At 40.8% G+C, this 21,013-nt stretch overlaps 1 protein-coding gene and 1 long non-coding RNA gene across 2 annotated transcripts; one reads left to right on the forward strand and one right to left on the reverse strand.

Moving 5' to 3' along the window:
- Window positions 1–561: 561 nt before the first annotated feature.
- On the forward strand, window positions 562–4,806 carry LOC310825682. Its single transcript, XR_014555435.1, has 2 exons — window positions 562–693; window positions 4,633–4,806. It is a non-coding gene; the product is annotated as an uncharacterized lncRNA (long non-coding RNA).
- SAMTOR (S-adenosylmethionine sensor upstream of mTORC1) lies at window positions 767–15,350 on the reverse strand. Its single transcript, XM_083699422.1, has 5 exons — window positions 14,976–15,350; window positions 6,528–6,669; window positions 5,480–5,644; window positions 4,625–4,739; window positions 767–2,977 (listed from the first exon to the last, which is right to left on the reverse strand). Exons 1-5 carry the CDS (start codon window positions 15,130–15,132, stop codon window positions 2,348–2,350), a joined length of 1,209 nt encoding a protein of 402 aa, XP_083555548.1. The 5' UTR covers window positions 15,133–15,350; the 3' UTR covers window positions 767–2,347.
- Between the last annotated feature and the right edge of the window lie 5,663 nt (window positions 15,351–21,013).

The following is a 21,013-nucleotide window of genomic DNA, read 5'->3' on the forward strand; positions in this document are numbered from 1 at the left end:
ACTTGGGGTGGTTAATTGCTCCAAAATATTTGTTCACATTAGGGCAATTGGGAAAATAATAAAGTGATTCCTCTACTGAAGGATCCACAACACTTTCACCAAGCCATCAGATATTACTGGCCAACTTCTACCATTAAAAGTTTTAAACCATTTCACTTACATATATCATGACTTGAATTTCAGGATCTGAATGAATGAGAAAACATTAACATGCACTATATAACAGAAATGCACCTATGCTTTGGAAGTCCTAGGGACTTTCTGCTAATATTAAACTGCACATCTTGCACATTTGAGAAGTATATATTTGGAATGAGAGAAAAGGTAGCACCAGCATGGCAGCTTTACCTACTCCCAACACACACAAAAACACCCTAGGAAGCTTTTAAATAAATGAAAAGGAACATTCAGCATTAGATGTAGGAAACCTCTACCTGCCTATGCAGCAACTATTCTTGGTTCAATGGATAATCAAACTAACTGGGGTGTGATGCTTCTGAGTGCCAACTGCCACTCTACAAGATAGCAGTTATGACAAGCGGGATATGACAGGCAATCACCCTGTTGTCACAGATGCAGCCCATCCACACCCTACTTTTGCCTGTGGGATTAAGTGAGTGAGTGGCCGGCCAAATCTGGGCCTGAGGCTGTGCCACAAAGCCTTCAGAGGGATCACACTGTCCTTTTCAGAAGGTAAGAAGAAACCTTACAATTAATCAGGTTTTCTTTTAAACATAAATTCCCTATGGTTACTTGCAGTCAAATCTGAACATTCATAGGGTTGTTTTTTAATGTTACATGCAAGAGGTACAAAAAAAAATGTTTACAAAGCAACACCACACTGTATGAAAGTTGTGTATAAAAACTACTTAACAGTATTCAAAAAGCAAGTTGAGATGTCAGTTTTGTGAAACATTAGTGTGACATTTTGGTGGGAGTGTAAAGCTTGTACACATTTTTAAACACACAGAAATCCCTTTCAAGCTGTGTAGTGGCACTCCTGAAATGGCAGCTGACTGCTTAACACCAGGCCAACATTTATAAAAACTGCCATTTTATTTATTTTTAAATATATTTTACTGATTTTCATTTTATGAAACTACAGAAACCATTTGGTCTTTTGGCTGTTGGTTTATATATTTCAACTTGTATCAGCTTGAACCCACATTAAATCTGATATGGAAGCTAGATATAGCTAGATATAGGAGTCCAAAAATTCTGGTGCAGTTTAAAAAAGGTTGGTGCAGTTAATAAAACAGATTTTGTTTAAAAGGAAACAGTTCCACCCAGGATTAGATTTGTGAAAACAAGTTATACTTCATTTTTCTATCTGCCACCAAAGAAACCAGTTTCTTAGCTTGTGAACTTCAGAATTTTTAAAAAAAGATTTATTATGCAGATTAGTCATCTAGCCCTCCAAAACACTAGAGTGCCTTTATTTGTTTTCATTCATAGCTGCGGGAAAAACTTACAAATTACATTAATAAAAATATGTAGGATTATAATGAGGCTCAATTCAATACTTTGCTGATTTCATGCATCAGAGACTTCTGGAAGGGACTGTTATGCAGCTTTGTACTGAACTACTTCAATGCAAAATACTTTGTAACACAAAATACAATGAAAAATTGTAGTGTGGGCAATGATGTTAGTGTAATTAAAAAATGGCAAGGATATTGTACCTTGGAAGTTAACAAAAAAATAATAATAATCCCATATTTTAAATCTACCATTATATATGTGTGTGTTATATATCATTCCAACAGCATCAGGGGCAAGAGAATCTAATCTCTTCCTGAAATGTTCTAATTGCAGCATTAAAGACATGTAAAACCAATCTGCAGAGATTTTCATTTTACCCTATAAAGATTGACTCAACCCAAACTTTGTTCTAGGTCCATTTTTTGTTCAAGTCAAACACTAACAGTGCATACTATAAACGTTCTGCGCCAAACCTCTAAGAAATGCTAGCACGAACCTCAAAAATCATATCTTGAGATTTAAAAATATCACACCAAGAAACATTAGCATATTTGCAAAATCACAGTTCACAGCACTGGAGGGCGGAGGGGAAATTGTACCTTTCCGGAGTATTTTACCGATACAAATATTAAAGTAAACCCTGTTTATGCTATGGACATGAGCCATTCTGCATAAAACATGCACTTCAACTTTTCAATACAAGAATAAATTTTAAAATTCGTAAGTAGAAAAAAGTGATGGCTCCCAAAAACCTTTCGAATTTCCTTATTGTAAATGCTTTCATGTGCAGAGCAGATGTCAGTATAGCAAAATTAGTTTTACAGTAAAGGGAGTTTGAACTTCATAGCATATTTTAATTGTTACATTAACTTAGAAGCAATATAGGATCTTCTAGCTCATAAAAAGGAATAGAGCTGGTCTGGCTTTCCCCAGAGTCAGAGTCATAAGGAGCATCTGGAAGCTCCATGAAGCTGTATGCCAGTTGTTCATCTTCTGCATCAGATCGGATGTAGCAGGAGTTATTAGAAAATTCCTCTTCTTCTATACTATTGAAATCCTGGGGGATGTACAACATCCCTGGGTAGTTCCTACTCACCAAGTCACTTGTTGTTTTAAGTGAGATCTTCCTAAATGCCATCAGGTGCATATGAGAAAATTTTGAGTACTTGAAACGTTTAAAGCCCAAGGATTCTATAGCAATTTTCCAGCTTTTCATCATCATAGCGTGGCGATTCTGATGGGAAGAGTCAGGAGTGATAATAAGCAGCAATCCGTTCAATACAAGAAGTTCGTGGGCCTTTTTGCAACATATCCATCGTTGATAAGGTGAAGGGAAGTAAGATAGGAGGAGGGAGAAGACCACAATGTGGAACAATTCTCCAGGCAGGGAATCAATAGGATTTTTTAGCTGTTTCAAAAAAGCATCTATGGCATCTTGTGCTAGCTGAAGAGGTTGCTGAATCTGAAGGTTCAAGAAGTCACATTTATAGACACTCTGCGAAAAGAAACACAGATGCAGCAATATACTTGGATGGTGCAAGCCAGGTACATTAAAACTACGCATTTGAAGCATTGCTACACCATGAACAGATAAATCTTTTGAGCTTAAGTATTTTATTCTAAACATTTGTAGAGCATTTTCCATCAAGAAAAAGAATGGCAAAGCATTTTCCAAAACAAAAACAGAATGTAAGAAATTGAAATAGATATAATAAACAATTCTGTAGCAGCCAAACATCAGAAAGCCCACTGAGTTGGACGGCATAAAAAAACAACCCCACAGATCACAGCTGTTAGCCACCTCCACCATCATCTTGGGTGAATAAAAAGGTATTGTAGCTGGTGATAAAGTTTCAAAGGTGTAAACTGTCTGCCCTACTAGAGAAAGATAGTTTTATCATTACGAAGAAGGCTCTACCTCGCATACCTGGCAGTTAAGCAACACTCAACAGAGGGAAGATACAACAAGCAGAACCTCCTCCACTGATATCAAGGCCGAGGTAGGTTGGTATCAGCAGAAGTGTTCTCTCAGATACCTTGCTTCCAAGTTGTTCATGGCATTCTATGTCAACATGAGGACCTTAAATTGGGCCCAGTAACATATAGGCAGCCACTGCCCATCCTCCAAGACAGAAGTCTCATGAGACCACATGCCAAAAGTGACAGCACTCTAGCAGTAATATTCTGCCCTAATCACAATTTCTGTATCGTGCAAGGGCAACCCCCTGTATAGGGCGTTACAGAAGTCAATTAAATGATAAATTAAACAGGCATATGTGTAAAGCATTTTTTAAAAATAAAATAAGCCAATGGCATAGTTTGTTCTTAGACAATGTACTTGTTCCATAGAGGGTATCATTTTATAAGAGACATTCCCTTCTATGGAAGAGAGAAAGTGGGAATGACATAAGATGGTGTTTGCCATCTGCTGTTTTTCTAGGCATTTGCACCAATACTAAATATTACTAATTATTTTTAACAAGAAATCTGTTGGATGATCGGAGGCGCTCCCCCCCCCCCCACAATTAAGTAGTCTAACCACTGCAGTCCTGATTCTGAAGCACAAAGGAATTGAATTCTACTTTTGATGTAACACTGAACTATGGAATTTAAAGGAATATTTCAAAATTCATAGTGATTATTCACTGCATTAATAAATACACATAAAAATAAAGAACACCCTGGCAGCTGTCTTTCATACAAAACATTGGTTTTAAAACAATTCAGGAAGTAAAATATGTTTTGACATTTCTCCCACTGATTTTTACCTGAATTTTACAGCATGTAATCAAGGGGTTCAACAGTGCTCAACTTTGGATAGATCATGTTCTTAGTGAAAAATCCAATGACCAAACTGCTACCTTTAATGGATTGCACTGTTCCATTAAAAGTTTTACTTTTTATGACACACTGATTTGTGGATAGAATGCTTAAACAAACCCAAACATATATGACTGTATCTGACGAAAGTCACGATTAGAGCAACTGAAATCAATGGACTTTAATCAATGGGTCTGCTTTGAGTGTGGCTTAGCTGGATACAAACCAAGTGCATGCTGCTAGTATCCAACTGAATAATTTTTTGCATGTTAAGGATTTAATAATCTTCTCTTGATTATCTGTACTGACAAATGTTTCATACCTCAACAGCTGGGACAATGTCAATGCCAACCGTCAAAAATTCTTCAAACTTCAAAAATGGATTAAAACAGCTGCCAACATCAAGTAATCTGATCTTTCCTGAAGGATGTAGCAATCTAAATAGAAGGGGATTCAAATTGTGAAATAACCTTTAAAGAAACAAAATCTGTGAATCTTTTAAAACAGGAAACATATAGCTGCATTTATATAACTGGTGAATGGTGACATGTCCTGGTCATACTTGGTTGGAAATAAGCCAAGGCATTTGCCAAGAAACCTTGTCTACTCCATAAGCCCACAACTCCCCACATAGGCAATTCCTAACCCTCTTCCTAGTCCCCTTCAAACTGTACTTCCATGTGATTCAGCTATTGAGAGAGCAAAGCAGGTCCTTGTTCTGAACACATTTCTGAAAGGTTTTTTTCTTTTGGGAGGGAAGGAGACTTCATATGGGTCCAAAAAGTAACATAATAATAAATTTATTTAGTGAAAGCTAAATAGGTCCTATTGTCTCTTGGGAAAATAGAGGTTTCCTGCTTCTGCTGACCTTTGCTTATAACACACAATAAGTTTAGTAACTGCACAACTCTTACAGGTTTTTTGGTAAAAAAATTAAGTTTCTATTGTTTAGACAATACACTTCAGGCTTCCTCTGGTGTTGTTTGGCATGATTAGGCCAAATGTAAGCTTTTTAAAGTCCCACTTATTTTAACAGAAACATTAGATCACATACATGACCCCCTTCAGTAAAATAAAAAGGACTCTAAAATGCCTACTTAGTCTAGCATGCTAAATTCACAAAACACACACAAATGAACTTCCACCACCACCACATCTGCCCTCTGATAACACTTACTCATCCATTATAGAACTGTGATTCGAATTTTCAGAAGAATCCTCTATTTTGGAAGCTGGGTGAATACTCATGGTTTGAATACTTTGAGTAGCAAGAACTGCTCTTTTCTCATCTTTTTCCAGTGCTTTTCGTTTCCCACCATTTTGAAAATATTCCCGTGACACACTTGGGGAGAAAAAAAGAGGGGGAAAGGAAACTCAAAATAGTTTTCACTATCATTTTCTAAAGGCACTTTCTTATCTATATATTTCAAAGAACAGAATATAATTATTCCTTATCTCGGTAGAATGATTTGAAGTGATTGTACACATAAAATTAAACAAATGGGTTTGCGCCAAATGTTAATTAATGTGATATAGTATCCCGAGCTATCTGTTCAAGACCATGCAGTTTATTCAGGATCACAAGCAATTAATGTTTCTTTCCTTCTTTCTTCTTCTGAATCTTTTGTCTTTTTAGAAGTGTTTTCCACACCAAGCTGGTGTTTATATCTCTACAGGGCTTCCCTTCAGCTGTATCCCGCATCCCATTTCAACCAGAACAAGCAACTAAAACTGTTAATCTGAAAACTAAGTGCTTTCATTTGACTGCATGGGTAAAGTCCAAGGAACTGCCATTTCTACACTACAGGTGGGTCTTCACATTCCAGTATTACTGGGTAAATCTATTCTAGAAACTTGAACGAACAACTAAAATCCCTTTTAATCTCCACCTGTCTAGTGAGGCAGTCTTAATCCATCAATTTAGTACCAAGCATGTGGTTTGAAAACAAAGCGTGGCAGCAGAAAACATCATGAAACCTTGGGCTTGGGAAAGAAGGTCTCCATTTGTATACATTTGATAGAAACACGTTTTCCATTCACTATTTGTTAAATACAAAGACTTACAAATATAAAGAAAACAAAAACAGAACCCTGAAAGCAATTACATACAGAAACATATATTCTGTGGAAATGTATTTTTGCAATCTGTTCTCCTGTAGAAATCCTGCAAGCTTATGACCAAAAACAAAAACAACTTTCTCAATAGTTTGCATTAGACCACTTACCTGCAACACCATTCAATGCGGCCCTCTCCTTCACAGGTTTTAGTCCAATGGTTATCTGCCAGATTTTTCATTGCCTCAGCGTATTCACAGAGTGTTTCTTCATCTTCACAATGTTCACGCCAGATTTTATCAAAGTCCCCCACTAAAAACACACACAAAAAAAGAGACGGGTGAGAATAATGGACGAGTGTTCATCAAACCCAGAGTCCGGCTTATTGTGGAAGCATTGCAATGAGGGAAAGAGAGAAACCTAATTGTGCAAACTTAATAAACAGAAATAGCAGAAACCAACTAGCAGCTTCATTTTCTGTTTGGGTATAAACATACAGTTTGGATCTTCAGTCATATAGAAAAAAAAGGTATGAAATATTTCCCTCAAACCTATTTGAGGATTGCATCAAGTTTGTTAAATTGGAAAGGAAACAACCCTATGGAGCAAAAGAGATATTCTATTGCCCCATCTCCCAAGTACCCACAGAAAGGATTACTCATTATTCAGAACAGAAAATTGGATTACAATTACCACACCAAAGCAAAAGATATTTTCAAAAGTAGCTCAAGAGCCTTGCCTACAATGTTTTTGAAGCCGTTTGTTGAAAATATATACCTGGCATATTTAGTTTGACTTCGTTAAGGAAGTTACTCATATGACTAGATTACAACACTTCAGGTTTTCTCCCTTGTTTACTCTGCACAGTAACCTATCCTTTGCTATCCTACTTCCCTTTCAAGCTCATATTGGAGAAGCTACACAAGCACTGATTGTGCTGCAGCGAAGAGATCCAGGGAGAAAAGTCATTCCTCCTTTCCCTCCCCTCTCTTCCAGGTCCCATGAAGGGCCTTCATTACCCTAATGGAAAATTTTGCTTGTTTTTCTGGCTCAGCAGACAAACTACAATATCAGATTACTAATAAGACAAACTGTTTACCATCCAAGATTGAATTTACTCTAACCACCATTTCCTGAACCTTCTAAACTATGCTGATGTAACCGACACTGGAAAGCTGTATAATCTCTTCTAAACAACTGACTGATGTTCTCTGTTCAGTTCACAACTAGTAACCAATTCAGTGTTGCACCAAATGGAAAGCTACCACTCTGTAGTATATTGGCAGGGAAAGCCTATTTTTATGTTACAAAAAAAATTAGATTCTAGAAGACTTTCAGCTTGTATTAAAGCACCCATTTTAAATATTTTTCCAACTCTCAGCTATTACCCAATATTTTTTTTTTGCTTGTATTCCCGTAACCTGTTCCTCACAGTAGGTACAGTATCATTTTGTTCAGTGTCCCCTTCAGGGACACCAGGGTAGGTTACTTGAAAAGTTGACCCAGACAATGCCAAAATACAGTGGTACCTCAGGTTACATATGCTTCAGATTACAGACTCCGCTAACCCAGAAATAGTACCTCGGGTTAAGAACTTTGCTTCAGGATGAGAATAGAAATTGTGCTCCAGCAGCATGGTGGCAGCGGGAAGCCCCACTAGCTAAAGAGGTGCTTCAGGTTAAGAACAGTTTCAGGTTAAGAACGGACCTCTGGAACGAATTAAGTACTTAACCAGAAGTATACCACTGTACTCAAATAAATTTTATTCTCTGTAAGCTAAGTGGTCAAAAGGTAATTAGACTGAATGCTCAAAAAGCTACTACCAGGTGGTTGTTGTTGTTAGAACTTGGAATGAAAGGCAATGACATACTTGATTCTTGCACTTCCTTGTACACACCCAAAAAGCTCTTTTGTAGATAACTGAAAATTAGCAGCATGCCATAAATCAAAATAAAATGGGTGCTAATAGATTTTACCCTCTCGCTTTTTCAAAAGCAAAATTTGAATTCCAAAATATTTTACAAAACACTTAAGACTAGGAAGCAACGTTGCATACAACTTCCTAATAATTATTTTAAACAGCTGTTATTCACCACTTAGATGCTTCAAATCACACCTTCCTTCATGTAAACAACCTGGGATTGGCATGCAGCTGCAATCTCATCATGGTATTACTGTGAACTGGGGTGGGTTGGCTATTGGTTTGTTTTTGTTCTTGTTTTTATTATGTATTTTGTGTGTTTTTATCTCGTATTTTTATGTTGTGGATCACCCTGAGATCTATGGATGAAGGGGTGCTATACAAATTTAGTAAATAATAGAAATAAATAATACACATGCATCTAGTTATACACAAATGCCTCAGTAGCTGTAACCAACTGCAAGGCCACACTGTCCCCACCTCTGTGATGTAAGATTATATCTCTCATAATCAGTGCAGCGATTCGTGTTTATATATCTGTGCCCCCACCTTAATATAGTTAATAAATAATGTACTGTACACATACTGGGTATCAGGATAACATAATGGTTAAAGGAGAGCTGAGCTGACAGGTAGCTTAGATTGCTTTGAATTATAAAGTTATTCATAAGTATAATGAATATGTCAGGAAAAAGCTTCAACATAATGAAAGGACGCAAAGGGTCAAAGACTTCTGTGCATGCAGAACACCCTTGAGTTCTGTGGAGAGGCATCTGATACTGTGTGAATAAGTGAAAGATTGACCAGTCAAGTCCTGTCCCCCCACCCCCACCACAGGAAAGCCTCATAGCAAGCCTAGAGACCAGGATAGGCTCAGATCTGGTGTCCCAAACATGTGTTCAATGGGTATCAGGCAAATACATTAGTTAGCTTGGAGCCATATTCATGTATTTTTGTTTCTTGGAATATGTATAGATTACATTTCATAAAAATACAGCAAGGTGTTCTCTACCAATATACAATATTACTTGAAGCACATCTGTATGTTGGTAGAGAACAGTGGCACAGTTCAAAAGTAGTGGCTGGACACTCATATTCCTTTCCCTCCCCCCACCTGCATACGGTACATTCAATTTTCCCCCTTACAATATAAATAACTTAAGGAAACCGTATGCCACTGAATTGTCACATCTAAAGATACTTAAAAGATTCCAACTAAAAAGCTTTGCATCTCACATTCCAATTAAACTGTGCACCTTATTACATATTTAACCTCCAAACCAAATATTTCAGTTCAACTAATTTTCACTACTAGAAAAACTGTTCAACTATTTTTACTTCAATATTTGGTTGAATATGTTTTAGGTGTGGGTCACATATTAACAGTCCATAACAACCATACTATACAGCTGAAGCACATCCACTTCAATGTAGATGTGAACTGATAAAATAAGACAAAACTGTGGAGAAAGACTTGTGCAGAACTCAGTTTTGTTAAGTGTTGAACTTGTAACTTGAATATTAAGTAAGTCCATAAAGCCAATCATTAGGAGTGACTACAGAGGGCAACCACCCCCTCATCTAGTAACATCTCCCCTTACAAGATAATACTGAGATCCTAGTTCACAAAATTCTGATGCAGAAATCTTGGGAGGAGCCCTTCACCGTCAACATTTGGAGAAAGGACAAAGCTGTGAGAATATAAGTTCCAATGGCTAAACTAAGATACAAAGATCCTTCTCACCCCCCTAAGTCCTCATAACAGAGCCCCTGGGGAGGAATAGTGCTGGCATGGCAAGTGAAACTAGTTGGTGACGAAATCATGCTAAAATGTGCATACCCCAGCAGAACTATATTGGCTCTCATTCATGCCTGTGTTTGAAAACTATATCTTATCCACAAATCAGGGCTACAAGCACTGCACATTTCAAGAAAAGAAAGTCTTCTACAAGAATCAAAGTTTCTTCATTCAAGATTCAACAGTGGTAATTCTTTTATGAGTGTGGGGGGAACTTTCCAACAGTATGCCTGGAAAAGACCACAACATGTAACATTGCCACAACACTAATGTAATTGCGGTAATGCCAGAAAGTATGCCACATATACTAAGGATTAGGGTTCAAAGTTGGATCGCCAACATTTCCTTTCACTACCGTCTTTCAAAGTGACAGAAGGAGCACATCCATTAAAATGGCTTCTTCACAGTACATTCTTTGGAAAACCTACATCAGCTTATTAACTTCAAGACACAGCTGACTCTATGGAAAATTGAAACTTAAGCCTCTGTGAAAACTATATACTCATCCCATTTGCTTAACAAATGGGAGACAACTGATGGGTTTTATGTACTGTATTTTTCGCCCTATAGGACGCATTTCCCCCCTCCAAAAATGAATGGGAAATGTGTGCGCGTCCTATGGGGCGAATGCAGGCCCCCACAAGCTTGGGGGACAGTGGGGAGGCGGAACGCCGCCATCCCGCTGTCCCCCGACTTAGATAGAAGGCTGGCGGGGGGGGGGGGGGAGAAGCCTGCTCTTCCCCGTCGCCAGCCCCGCAAACTCGGGGGACAGCGGGGAGGCGCAGCGCGCCATCCTGCTGTCTCCTGACCTGGTTTGGAGGCTGGTGGAGGGCTTCCCCCTTTATTTCCCCCCCAAAAATCTAGGTGCGTCCTATAGGGCGAAAAATACGGTATATATAAAGTGCTTGTTTTCTTCTGATGCGTGCATTTTTACTCCAAGGAGGTAACAGTAAATGTACTTTGTCTATTGCTTTTTTTGCACCTATTACACAAACAAGTAAATTAAAGGCAGATCTGTAGTGTTACTCCTTAAATCTTTCCATTACAAGAAGGTCCTACCTTCAGCAACTATGGGCTGAAAATTTCCATTTTTTGGTTCTGCCTCAGGCTAGCAGAGTCGAGCCCCGTCAGCATATGCAACCATGGAATCTCTTAGATATAGGTTCTCCCACCAATTTTCTATCATGAAGCATATGGGAGCCCATTAGCAACTGCTGATCCTGGAGCTCTAAAGAAGAGTGGATATACTTAAGAGATATACTAGCAGCGATGGACTGATTTCAAGTACTTGCTTTCTTTGATCTTCTGCAAGAAAACCCTGAAATACCACAATATGACATTTATTTCATTCAAAATAAGTGAAATGGTTTAACTGGAAATGCTACTGTACACCCACTTTGCTCCTTGTGTGCCAAGATTTCAGCTAGAAGAGGTCATAGACAATCTAGAAGCAAGGATGACAAGAACATGCCACAACATATGTAGAAACTACCATATCAGGAATGGCATTTCCTTCATCCACAGCAGTTATTAAGGTAATCAAGCCAAGTCCACAGGATAATCTTGCAACCTCTGGGAGGAGGTAATTGCCATCAAGGAAATGGCTCATACCTTATTTAAATAGCTGATGATAATATAGAAGTAAAATTATTGTTGTGTAGCATCAATATACACGGTACCATCGTGTTATACATGGCAAATGAGATAGGTCCCTGCCTAAATTTTTAGATGGGCAGTGGGAAGATACACCCCAGAGGGGCAAGAGTCACATTGCATGGTTACAAGAAAGTGCAGTTACAGGTACATTTGCTTCCTTCAGTTGCAAATGAGGACACACAAAAAGCTTAATTACCAGAGTTGTTCTGCATCACAGAAAATGGTTATGAACATTTTAGTCAAACTAGCTACTCAGTATGAAATTTACAATTCCACCTCTTTGAGATGCAAAGAGGACTTGGGATATCTGTACCACATTCAAACAAGACTTTTATTTAAGGGTCAGCAGTAAAATTCCACGACTGAATCTACCAAAGAGGCAACGAAATGCACCAGGATGCCATTTCATTATTATATTAGATCCCACACACAATGGGATCTTGCGAACCCCTCCGAAATCTTTTGATGAAGGGTGGTATATAAATCTAAACAAACAAACAAAAAATGATACTAGCGGAGTGGTTAAGGCCATCTCAAGACCAGGGCTGCCTTATAATCCTTTTTCTATCAGCAGGGTTTCTCATAGTACAAATACATGTGTTTTCTACAGATGTGGTACAGATACATCTTACTAAAACGTGTCTTACTAGGATAAGAAAAGCTATGCTATAAATATAGCTATAGTACAAAGCATATAACAAATGCATGAATTTTGGCTGACAAGTTAGGTTGCACTTGTGCTTAAGATATATTAATCACACTAAATATATTAAGGGCTCCTATTTGCTTACAGCAGGGGGCTGGTCCACTGTCCCTCAGACCTTGGGGGGAGCAGACTATATATATATATTTTGGGGGTGAACAAATTCCTATGCCCCACAAATAACCCAGAAATGCATTTTGAATAAAAGGACACATTCTACTCATATAAAAACACGCTGATTCCCAGACTGCGGGCCAGATTTAAAAGTTGATTGGGCCGGATCTCCCCCCCCCCCCGGTCTTAGTTTGCCTACCCATGGTTTACAGATTATGTTACAAATTCCACCAAAATGCAAACAAAACCAAAAAAACCCCACACATATTACACATATCCCGTCACCCAAAACATGCCAGACAAATTAGAATACAAGACAATGAAAGAAGATAACCCAAGGTATGCTAGAAACAACACAAAAGTTTTGAGTTGCAAGGACTTTCAAAGGGCAGCTGAATAAATCTCATCAAGAGGATGAGCTAAAACAATCTTGCATGTTATCCAATACCCTTATCAGATAGCTTGTTTTGCAAGTTTGTTAAACCTATTCGATAACATGCAAGATTATTTTAGCTGACCCCTTTGATGAGATTTATTCAGTTGCCCTTGGATAAGAGCCCCAAGACCAGGGGTTGGCAATGTGTGGCCCATGGGCCAGATGCAGCCCACGAAGACCATTTTACCGGCCCATGAGCCACCCCTGAACCAAGCTGCCCACTCGGCGAGTCCCCCCCACGCTGTGCTAAATCAGTGCACCGACTCGCCGAGAGGCGCCAGAAATCGTGTCTGTGCACACACAGATACCGTAAATTGCATCTGCGCATGAGCAAATGCCAAAAATTGCTTCTGCGCAGGCATGATTTTCGGTGTCTGGGCATGCGCAGATGCGATTTCCAGCATCGTGCTGCGCCAGTCCGGCCCACGGGCGATCTTCGTGGGAGTGATCTGGCCCATGGCCAGTAAACCTTGGCGACCCCTGCCCAAGACCTTAAGTATCTAGGGCCTGAGTATGTCACTTCTATTGCACTCTGTGCACTTCAGCAAACAGCTTACACTAGGCCTCAATTCTCTCTCAGTAAACTTATATATTAGATATTGGATATGTGACATGCAAAATGATGACAAGAGCTGGAAGGAGAGGCCTGAATTTGTTTCTTGCCTTGAATTTTCATATTGCCAAGAAGAGGGGTGGGGGACTGGTTACTAGGATTAATTACTCCATTGACATGATTTCATGCAAGTCCACGAAAAGTTAAACTAGCTGTTGCTATATTTGCCAACCTCAACATACATTCCGGACTGAATGTCTTTCTAAAGGATGCAATGTATCAACAGGATGAAGGCTGAGAGAAGCCTTGCAAGGTGAGATGCCTAAGAAATACAGACATATGCAAGAGTCCGTTTAACAAGTGGAATAACGAAATGGATAGCTTCAGAATTCCCAGTAGTCAACTTTCCGGATTGGTCCCTCTCCAATTGCATCCAAGTAACTTCATACCTCATAGGCCTTAAAATATGGGTGTCTACACCTGTTTTTAAGCAACAGAAATGGAAAACAGTCCTGAGAGTCCAGAAAATGCCCTCATCCTTTTCACTGCCCACAAAGCCAGGAAAAGAATATGGTAGCATTTTCTCCATCTCCCTTCCGCAACTCTTTCACATCTTTAGCTTCCTGGACTTGCCAGGCGAAATGAGGAAAATAATCTGGAGCAGCAAGGCTGGAATACCCCCAAGTAAAAGCAACACCCATTATGCTGTACAGCTTCATAACATTCTGGAACAAAATGGCAGCATTCAAAACGGGGGCTGTGGAAACACTGCGAAGCCCTGGGACCATGATCACAGAAGAAAACATCACTTCGTGGCCTCCCAACCCATCTCTACCACGGTGCTTCCCAGCAGATAGCTGAAATAAAGAGGTTTGAAACTCTGGATTCGTGGCCGATAATACTCTGAATTATACAGAATACTGTGTATGTTTTGGGGGTTTATGTCACGCCCTCTTAAACCTTTGTGGGCAACCGCTTAACATCATCCCTGTGGCCACTTTTCTGGCTCTTTATTTTGGGGGGGGGGCGTGTTGGGGGGAAAGAGAGAGGGGGAGAGAGAGAGAGAGAGAGAGAGAGAGAGAGAGAGAGCCATCGGATCCCATTTTGGCACAGCGATGAAGATGGAACAACAACCGTTTCTTGACTGAAAGGAGGCCCCAAGGCGGCCGCCCTCTCCCCTCACAGGCCCGCGACCCCAGTCCCACACAGCCGCCCTCCTGCCTTGCTCCTCGCCCGGTGGGGCCAGAGGCCTACAGGGCAGGCGGGGAAAGGGGGTGGGGCCCGGGCTCCGCTTCCCCGCCAGGCCTCAGCCAAGGCCTCGCTTCCCCCGGGCGACAGAGGGACCTCCGTGCGGGTGGGACCCCCCGCTTCCTCCGCCCGGTCCCTTGGCTCCGCGGGAAGAGGGGCAGAGGCGCGGCGGGACTTCTCCCGCCTTACCTTCGCGGTACTTCTTGCGCAGCCGCCGGTGGACGCTCTTCACCACCCCGGAGAGCTTCTCCTGCTGCAGCTTCCGCTCCTGCTCCCGGGGCGGCGGCGGCGGGGGGCACGGGAAGGAGGCGGAGGCGCCCGAGGGGGCCCCCAGCTCCGGCTCCATAGCTGTGGTAGCGGCAGCAGGGCGCCTGCGCTCCGCCTCGCTCCCTCCGCGGAAAGGGGGCGGCGGCCGTCGCCGGACTCTTCTGCGCCTCACGGCAAGCCAGGCAGGCAGAATTAAAAGTCTGGCGAAGGTCACGTGGCCCGGCTCGTCTCCCGTGGCTTGCTGGGAAGTGTAGTCTCGCGCCTTTCTTTCCTCTCAGGCGCAGCCGCCGGAAGCGCTGCCCGTTTCCGGATGCTTCGTTGTTCTTTTTCCCACCACCACCACCTCGCTCCCCGTGGCTTGATGGGAAATGTAGTCCTTAGGCCTTTGGAATGTTGCTAGCGCTTCTGCTGCCATGGGCAGCTCTAGGCAGCAAGCAAATGCATCAGCGGCGACGCCTAAGCGTAAAGGGGAGGCAGGTTCTCAGAACTGTGCATTATAAACCACCCATACGGTCCAAGTGACATGAAGATTCACCTTCTGCTCGTAACATGATGCAAGGAAGACAAATTACCCAGTTTTTACATCCCCCACTCATAGGAACCAACTCCTAGAGGCCATGGGGCTTTGCCTAACAACAACAATTTATTCTTTATACCCCGCCCACTCATAAAATATTTGAGGGGACCACACAAACCCCAAGTTGATGGGCATTGTCACTCAAATGGTGTCTGTGCACTGCATCATGTAATCAATTATGCAAAGTGGGGCTTACTTGCCCTCCCACCCAATATTTTATTCACGTTGCTACCCCTGTCTCTCTCCCCCCCCCCCTTCTTTGTAATATGAGATGCTTGTAGGGCTTGGTTTGGTCAACACTAGTAATGCAATACGCTTGTTTTAAACTACATTAAAAACAAACTTGTAAAAAAAACCCTAACAAAACCACTCAATCCAGGGACCAGGAAGATTGGAAAGGTTTGGGATTTTCCTGCTGTGTCCCCCCAGTTCACCTCAAGGGCAAATCCATTGGCTTCATCTTTATCCTTTCCTCTTTCTCCTTTGCCATTCGTTTGCTCTTGATTTTGTACAGATTAGTCAATATTTTTAATCATTTGAAGGAGCCTGAACTTTTCTGCACTCGTTTATAGTGTTATTCAACCTGTCCACATTTCCTAAATGCCCATTTCAACCCCTGCCAACCTCTGAATGTGGGCATTCGTCCAGAGCATTGGTAGGCAAACTAAGGCCCTCGGGCCAGATTCGGCCCAATCGCCTTCTAAATCTGGCCCGTGGATGGTCCGGGAATCAGCGTGTTTTTACATGAGTAGAATATGTCCTTTTATTTAAAATGCATCTCTGGGTTATTTGTGGGGCCTGCCTGGTGTTTTGACATGAGTAGAAGGTGTGCTTTTATTTAAAATACATCTCTGGGTTATTTGTGGGGCATAGGAATTTGTTCATTTTTTCCCTTCAAAATATAGTCCAGCTCCCCACAAGCTCTGAGGGACAGTGGACACCCCCTGCTGAAAAAGTTTGCTGAGCCCTGAGTTACTAAGTGTTCAACTCCTATTCATATCTTGCCGTGTATGCATCAAATCAACCTCTTGTGCCAAATTCCCTCTACCTGTCTATCTTTAGCCGGTACCGTACTATTTCATATTTAACTTCGAGCATATAGCTTTTTTTTATGAGAGAAACTACATAGATATATTTTTTTTTGAAAGTTGCAAAACAAAGGCTGTGCTGCTCATAGGATGGGAAACCAATACTAAAATGTCATAAACAGAAATGTGATATGGGGTCACAGTGAAAAATTGAAACTACGGTTCAAATATAAAAGAAGTCTCATATTTTATTCTGAACTTGAAGAGTTGTTAGATAATCAGAAAGATAACCGGGCTAGCCTGCTCCTATGACTTTAAGAGCAGCTTGATGTACAGACATCAGCAGATGAAGCCAGGCCATTTTGATAAACACTACATCCTGCTAATGTCTGCACATCAGGATATTCTTAAAGGAACAGCTGCAGTGGTTATTTGAAAATTACTCAACCCTATGTGCCAATCACCCCAACCTTCTACTTATCTAGGATTATTCTCTCTTTTCTGTCAGGAGAGCTGACAAAAAGTTTAAAAGGTCATTATTTCTTGGTGGTAGTTTTGGTTAACATAAGCAATATACAGAAGCAGACACACACACACACACATGTGTATATGTGCATATATAAAGATCTGCATGCAGAGCAACTTTCAATTGCATATTTTGAAGTTATCAAAGGTAAATTCTTGTTTTTAGTCCTTATTCTAAGGGGGTTGGACTAGATGAGCCTTGGAGTGCTTCCAACGGCACAATTTTATGATTTTACCTATGTTCTTTTGGCATGTCTAACGCAACACAAGCATTATTAATTTTACACAAATAGGTGGGAGCCAGACTAAGTCTGCCATTCTAGGTATGCTTACGAGGAAGTAAGTTCCATTAACTCAACAAGTTACGAACAGACAAAGAAATAAATGAGACCTAAGTCATCACTAACTTTTTCAAGTTTTTTTAAAAATGGGCTCTGTGTAACAGTGCAATCCTCTGCACATTTTCTGAGAGACAAATCCCACTCAGTTAAATGGAGCTACTTACAGGTCAACATGCCTAGGATTGCAGCCTTTGTCTTGATTCAATCCAAAGGCTGGGTGCACCACAGAAATTATGTTTCAAACATCTGTTCTTAAAGCTGTAGGGAGCTGTAAGTACTTCTTAATATTCTCCATCATGCTAAAATGATATACTAAGCACAACAGGAACATGGAGACATGTTAAAATATAATATACAAGATGCTTGGATGATTTCTAGGAGGCAAACTTCAGGTTACTCTTTCAAAACCAGGCCTATCTTGAGAGTATGTTGTACTGGATAAGGAAGGACGCTAACGAAATCACATCTAGGCACTTGCACACCTAGATAGATGCCCGTTCAGGATTATCAACAACTCTGTCGCTATCAAGAACAATAAGCCACCTTTCCACACAATGGTGCCAAAGCAGCTAACAACAAACAAGATAAAAGGCAAGAGAAACAGTCCTGTGAAACACAATGCATAGATTAAGAAGGTAAGAAAGCCCAGCCTGACTGGCATGTTCTCTCCCTCCTGGTCGTTCTTTCGGGAGCTTCAAAAGCTTTCTTCAGCCCAAACATCACAACGACCGATGCCAACAGACACCGGCACACTTAGGGATCCACAGTCTTCACAGCTTGCGTAACAGACCTCAGCAACTCAGCATTTTGGCTAATCTAGTTTATTTACATATAAACACACACGGAGCACAGCAACATGGCTCCCTCTCTCTCTAGCATCAGACAGCAAAGAGAAAAAGAACAAAGGACAACAGTCCCACTTCACAGTAACACAAACATCCTGTCTCCATCACTTCCCACTCTGTGGAGTCAAAACATACACCGTCATGTGATAGACAACAATCCCATGACTGCAATAATGGAGCAGGAATTCTAACAGAGAAGACACCCACACTAAGTGAGCTTTTTCCCTACTACTGTGTCCAGCACTAAGGAACTGAATATAAGGCCTATGTGTTTTGGTTCTCATCCTTTCTTCTTATTTAAAGCACCCCTACCCACATAAACCTCCCTAAACTATGAGGTACATCCTCTTCAGAGCCCCTTTGTGACTCACCTACCAACAGGCAAGTGAACAAGGACTAGGGCTTTTTCCCCCAGGCACCTGTCCACTCACCCACAACCTGTTCTTCTGCTTCTTCAGCATGGGGCAAAACCCATTTTATGCACCCAGGCTTTTAAGTTCAATTTTCATTTGTTATTTAGGTTCCACATTTTTATCCTGATTTCTGTCAGTTTGTGTGGCTGATTACTGTAAGCCATACAGGAAAACTCAAAGCAGGCCCAAAACTGAGTAAAAAAGAAAATGCATTCATACTTACTCCTGCTGCTCTCGCCTGATGCATTGTTTCCCCTTATCATTATGTTAAACAAGGTAAAGCTAGAAGGGCCTGAAGTGTGCTTTCTTGATGTATGTAGCACAGCCGCTGTACTCAAGCCCCTAGGTACCCTATACACTTACAGCAATCCTCTCAAACATGACACCTGTGCCAAATAATCCCTTTATCCAATTGGTGGGCTGGCCAGATATCTGATAGCCAGATAATTAGATGGTGGGGTGGACCTGAAAATGATCTGCTAAGAATACTGCAGAATCTAAATGTGTACTTTTCTCCTTTTTTACCTTAATCTTTGTTATATTCATTCATATATGACAAAAGTTGGTAGAATAAGTGGCTCAAGGAAAGAATAACATCATTACTATTAGATTATCCCCCATCCATCCCATGCTCTTGGAACCCTGTCTCTATTCTGTTCCTTCCACAGCATTCTGCTGTACAGAAATGTGGAGCCTTTTCTGGTATGCTGATCATTAAATAATGCTAAAAGCTTCCCATATTGCTAGATAGTTAAGTCACACCCTCTCTCCTCCAGAGAGGAAGTGAAGTTTCTTTCCTCTTCCTTCCTTTCTCTCTCTCTCTCTGCATCATGTAGCCAACAAAGACAGATGTGTCTAAGCTAGTTCAGAACTTCGAGCACATGTCTGAAGCTATCTTGCTGTATTTTCTATTGAAGAGCATTTTGCTTGTTTTATCCTTGCTGTTGCATGGAACAATGCATGACTGAGTCCTTGAATCTGTAAGTATAGCATTTTAAACTTACTTAACAGTGTGTGGTGTGCTCGTTGCAAGAGAGGGTAGAAAGAGGTTAGCTGCTGTGTGTAGCTGAAGCTGGCTAAAAAGGTTTAACAGCCTATATTCCTGATGCTTCACTGAGCTGTTTATTTTGTGAATTTAATACCCTGCTGCTGAAGATCTCTGTGTGCTAGCCCCATGTTTTGAATTCAGGCACCCAGCCGTTTCTTTTTGTTGTTTACCCACACATGGATTCATATACAGTATTTAATTCCCCACACTTCATGCTCACAAATGGATCTGAAGGATTTTATATACAGTGTCCCTGCTCATATTATGTCTTCATTTATTTTAGCAAGCCTCCCTGTTGAAATCTTTTGCTGAGTCATTCACAGCAATAGCTAGATTCTCTGGGTATATATGTTTATACCCCCTATTGCAGTCAGTATGAATACACCAGTGTAGTAGGCTTCTGAATTGCCTCCATGGGATAATAATTTAAGCATTTGCTAAGTGTTTAGCAGGACTTATCCAGCCCTCAGCAATGACCCCTGTGTCCTGTTGACTATTTTCCCCCTTCCCTTTCTTCTTACAGTTGCTGTCTGCCATGAGCTATTACTGATTTTCAAGCTGCTTCTTTTGTGTCAACCTTTTTGTTGGCATACAAGTTTCTTTCTTTCTTTTCTTCTTTAGCAAATGTTGTCAAAACAGCCAGCCAGTCCAACAGGCTCTCCTGTCTTGATGTCACTCAGAATGGCCTGTGTCTTTTGCATGGATTCATGATTTTGTCAGCACTTGCTATGTATAATCTTGCTTACTAGTCAGTTCATGTGCAGTGGGCTGAGGACAGTACACTGATGTCAGGAAATGACAGGACAGAGGAGGAGATGTTAGTTGGGCTAATCTAAAGAGGCTGGTGATATCATAAATATTTAAAAATTGGAATATTTGTGTCTACTGAAGCCAGGGCAAGACCCAAGAAAACAGAGGCTACCGAAACAGCATCCAAAGAACTTGTGTAATACAAATTAGTACTAAATTAAGCTTGTATATATATTTTCCCCAACTGCGTACCTCTAAGATATTCTTATATTCCCCACACTTCATGCTCACACTTCATGCTTATTATTATTATTATTATTATTATTATTATTATTATTATCAGCACAGTCCTAACCATATCCTCAGAATTAAGTCCCATTATATTTTGTGGGGCTTACTCCCAGGTAAGTATGATTAGAACTGCAGCCTTAGT

This window comes from Podarcis gaigeae (genome assembly GCF_964106915.1).
Source record: "Podarcis gaigeae genome assembly, chromosome: 10".
Lineage (NCBI taxonomy): Eukaryota > Metazoa > Chordata > Lepidosauria > Squamata > Lacertidae > Podarcis > Podarcis gaigeae.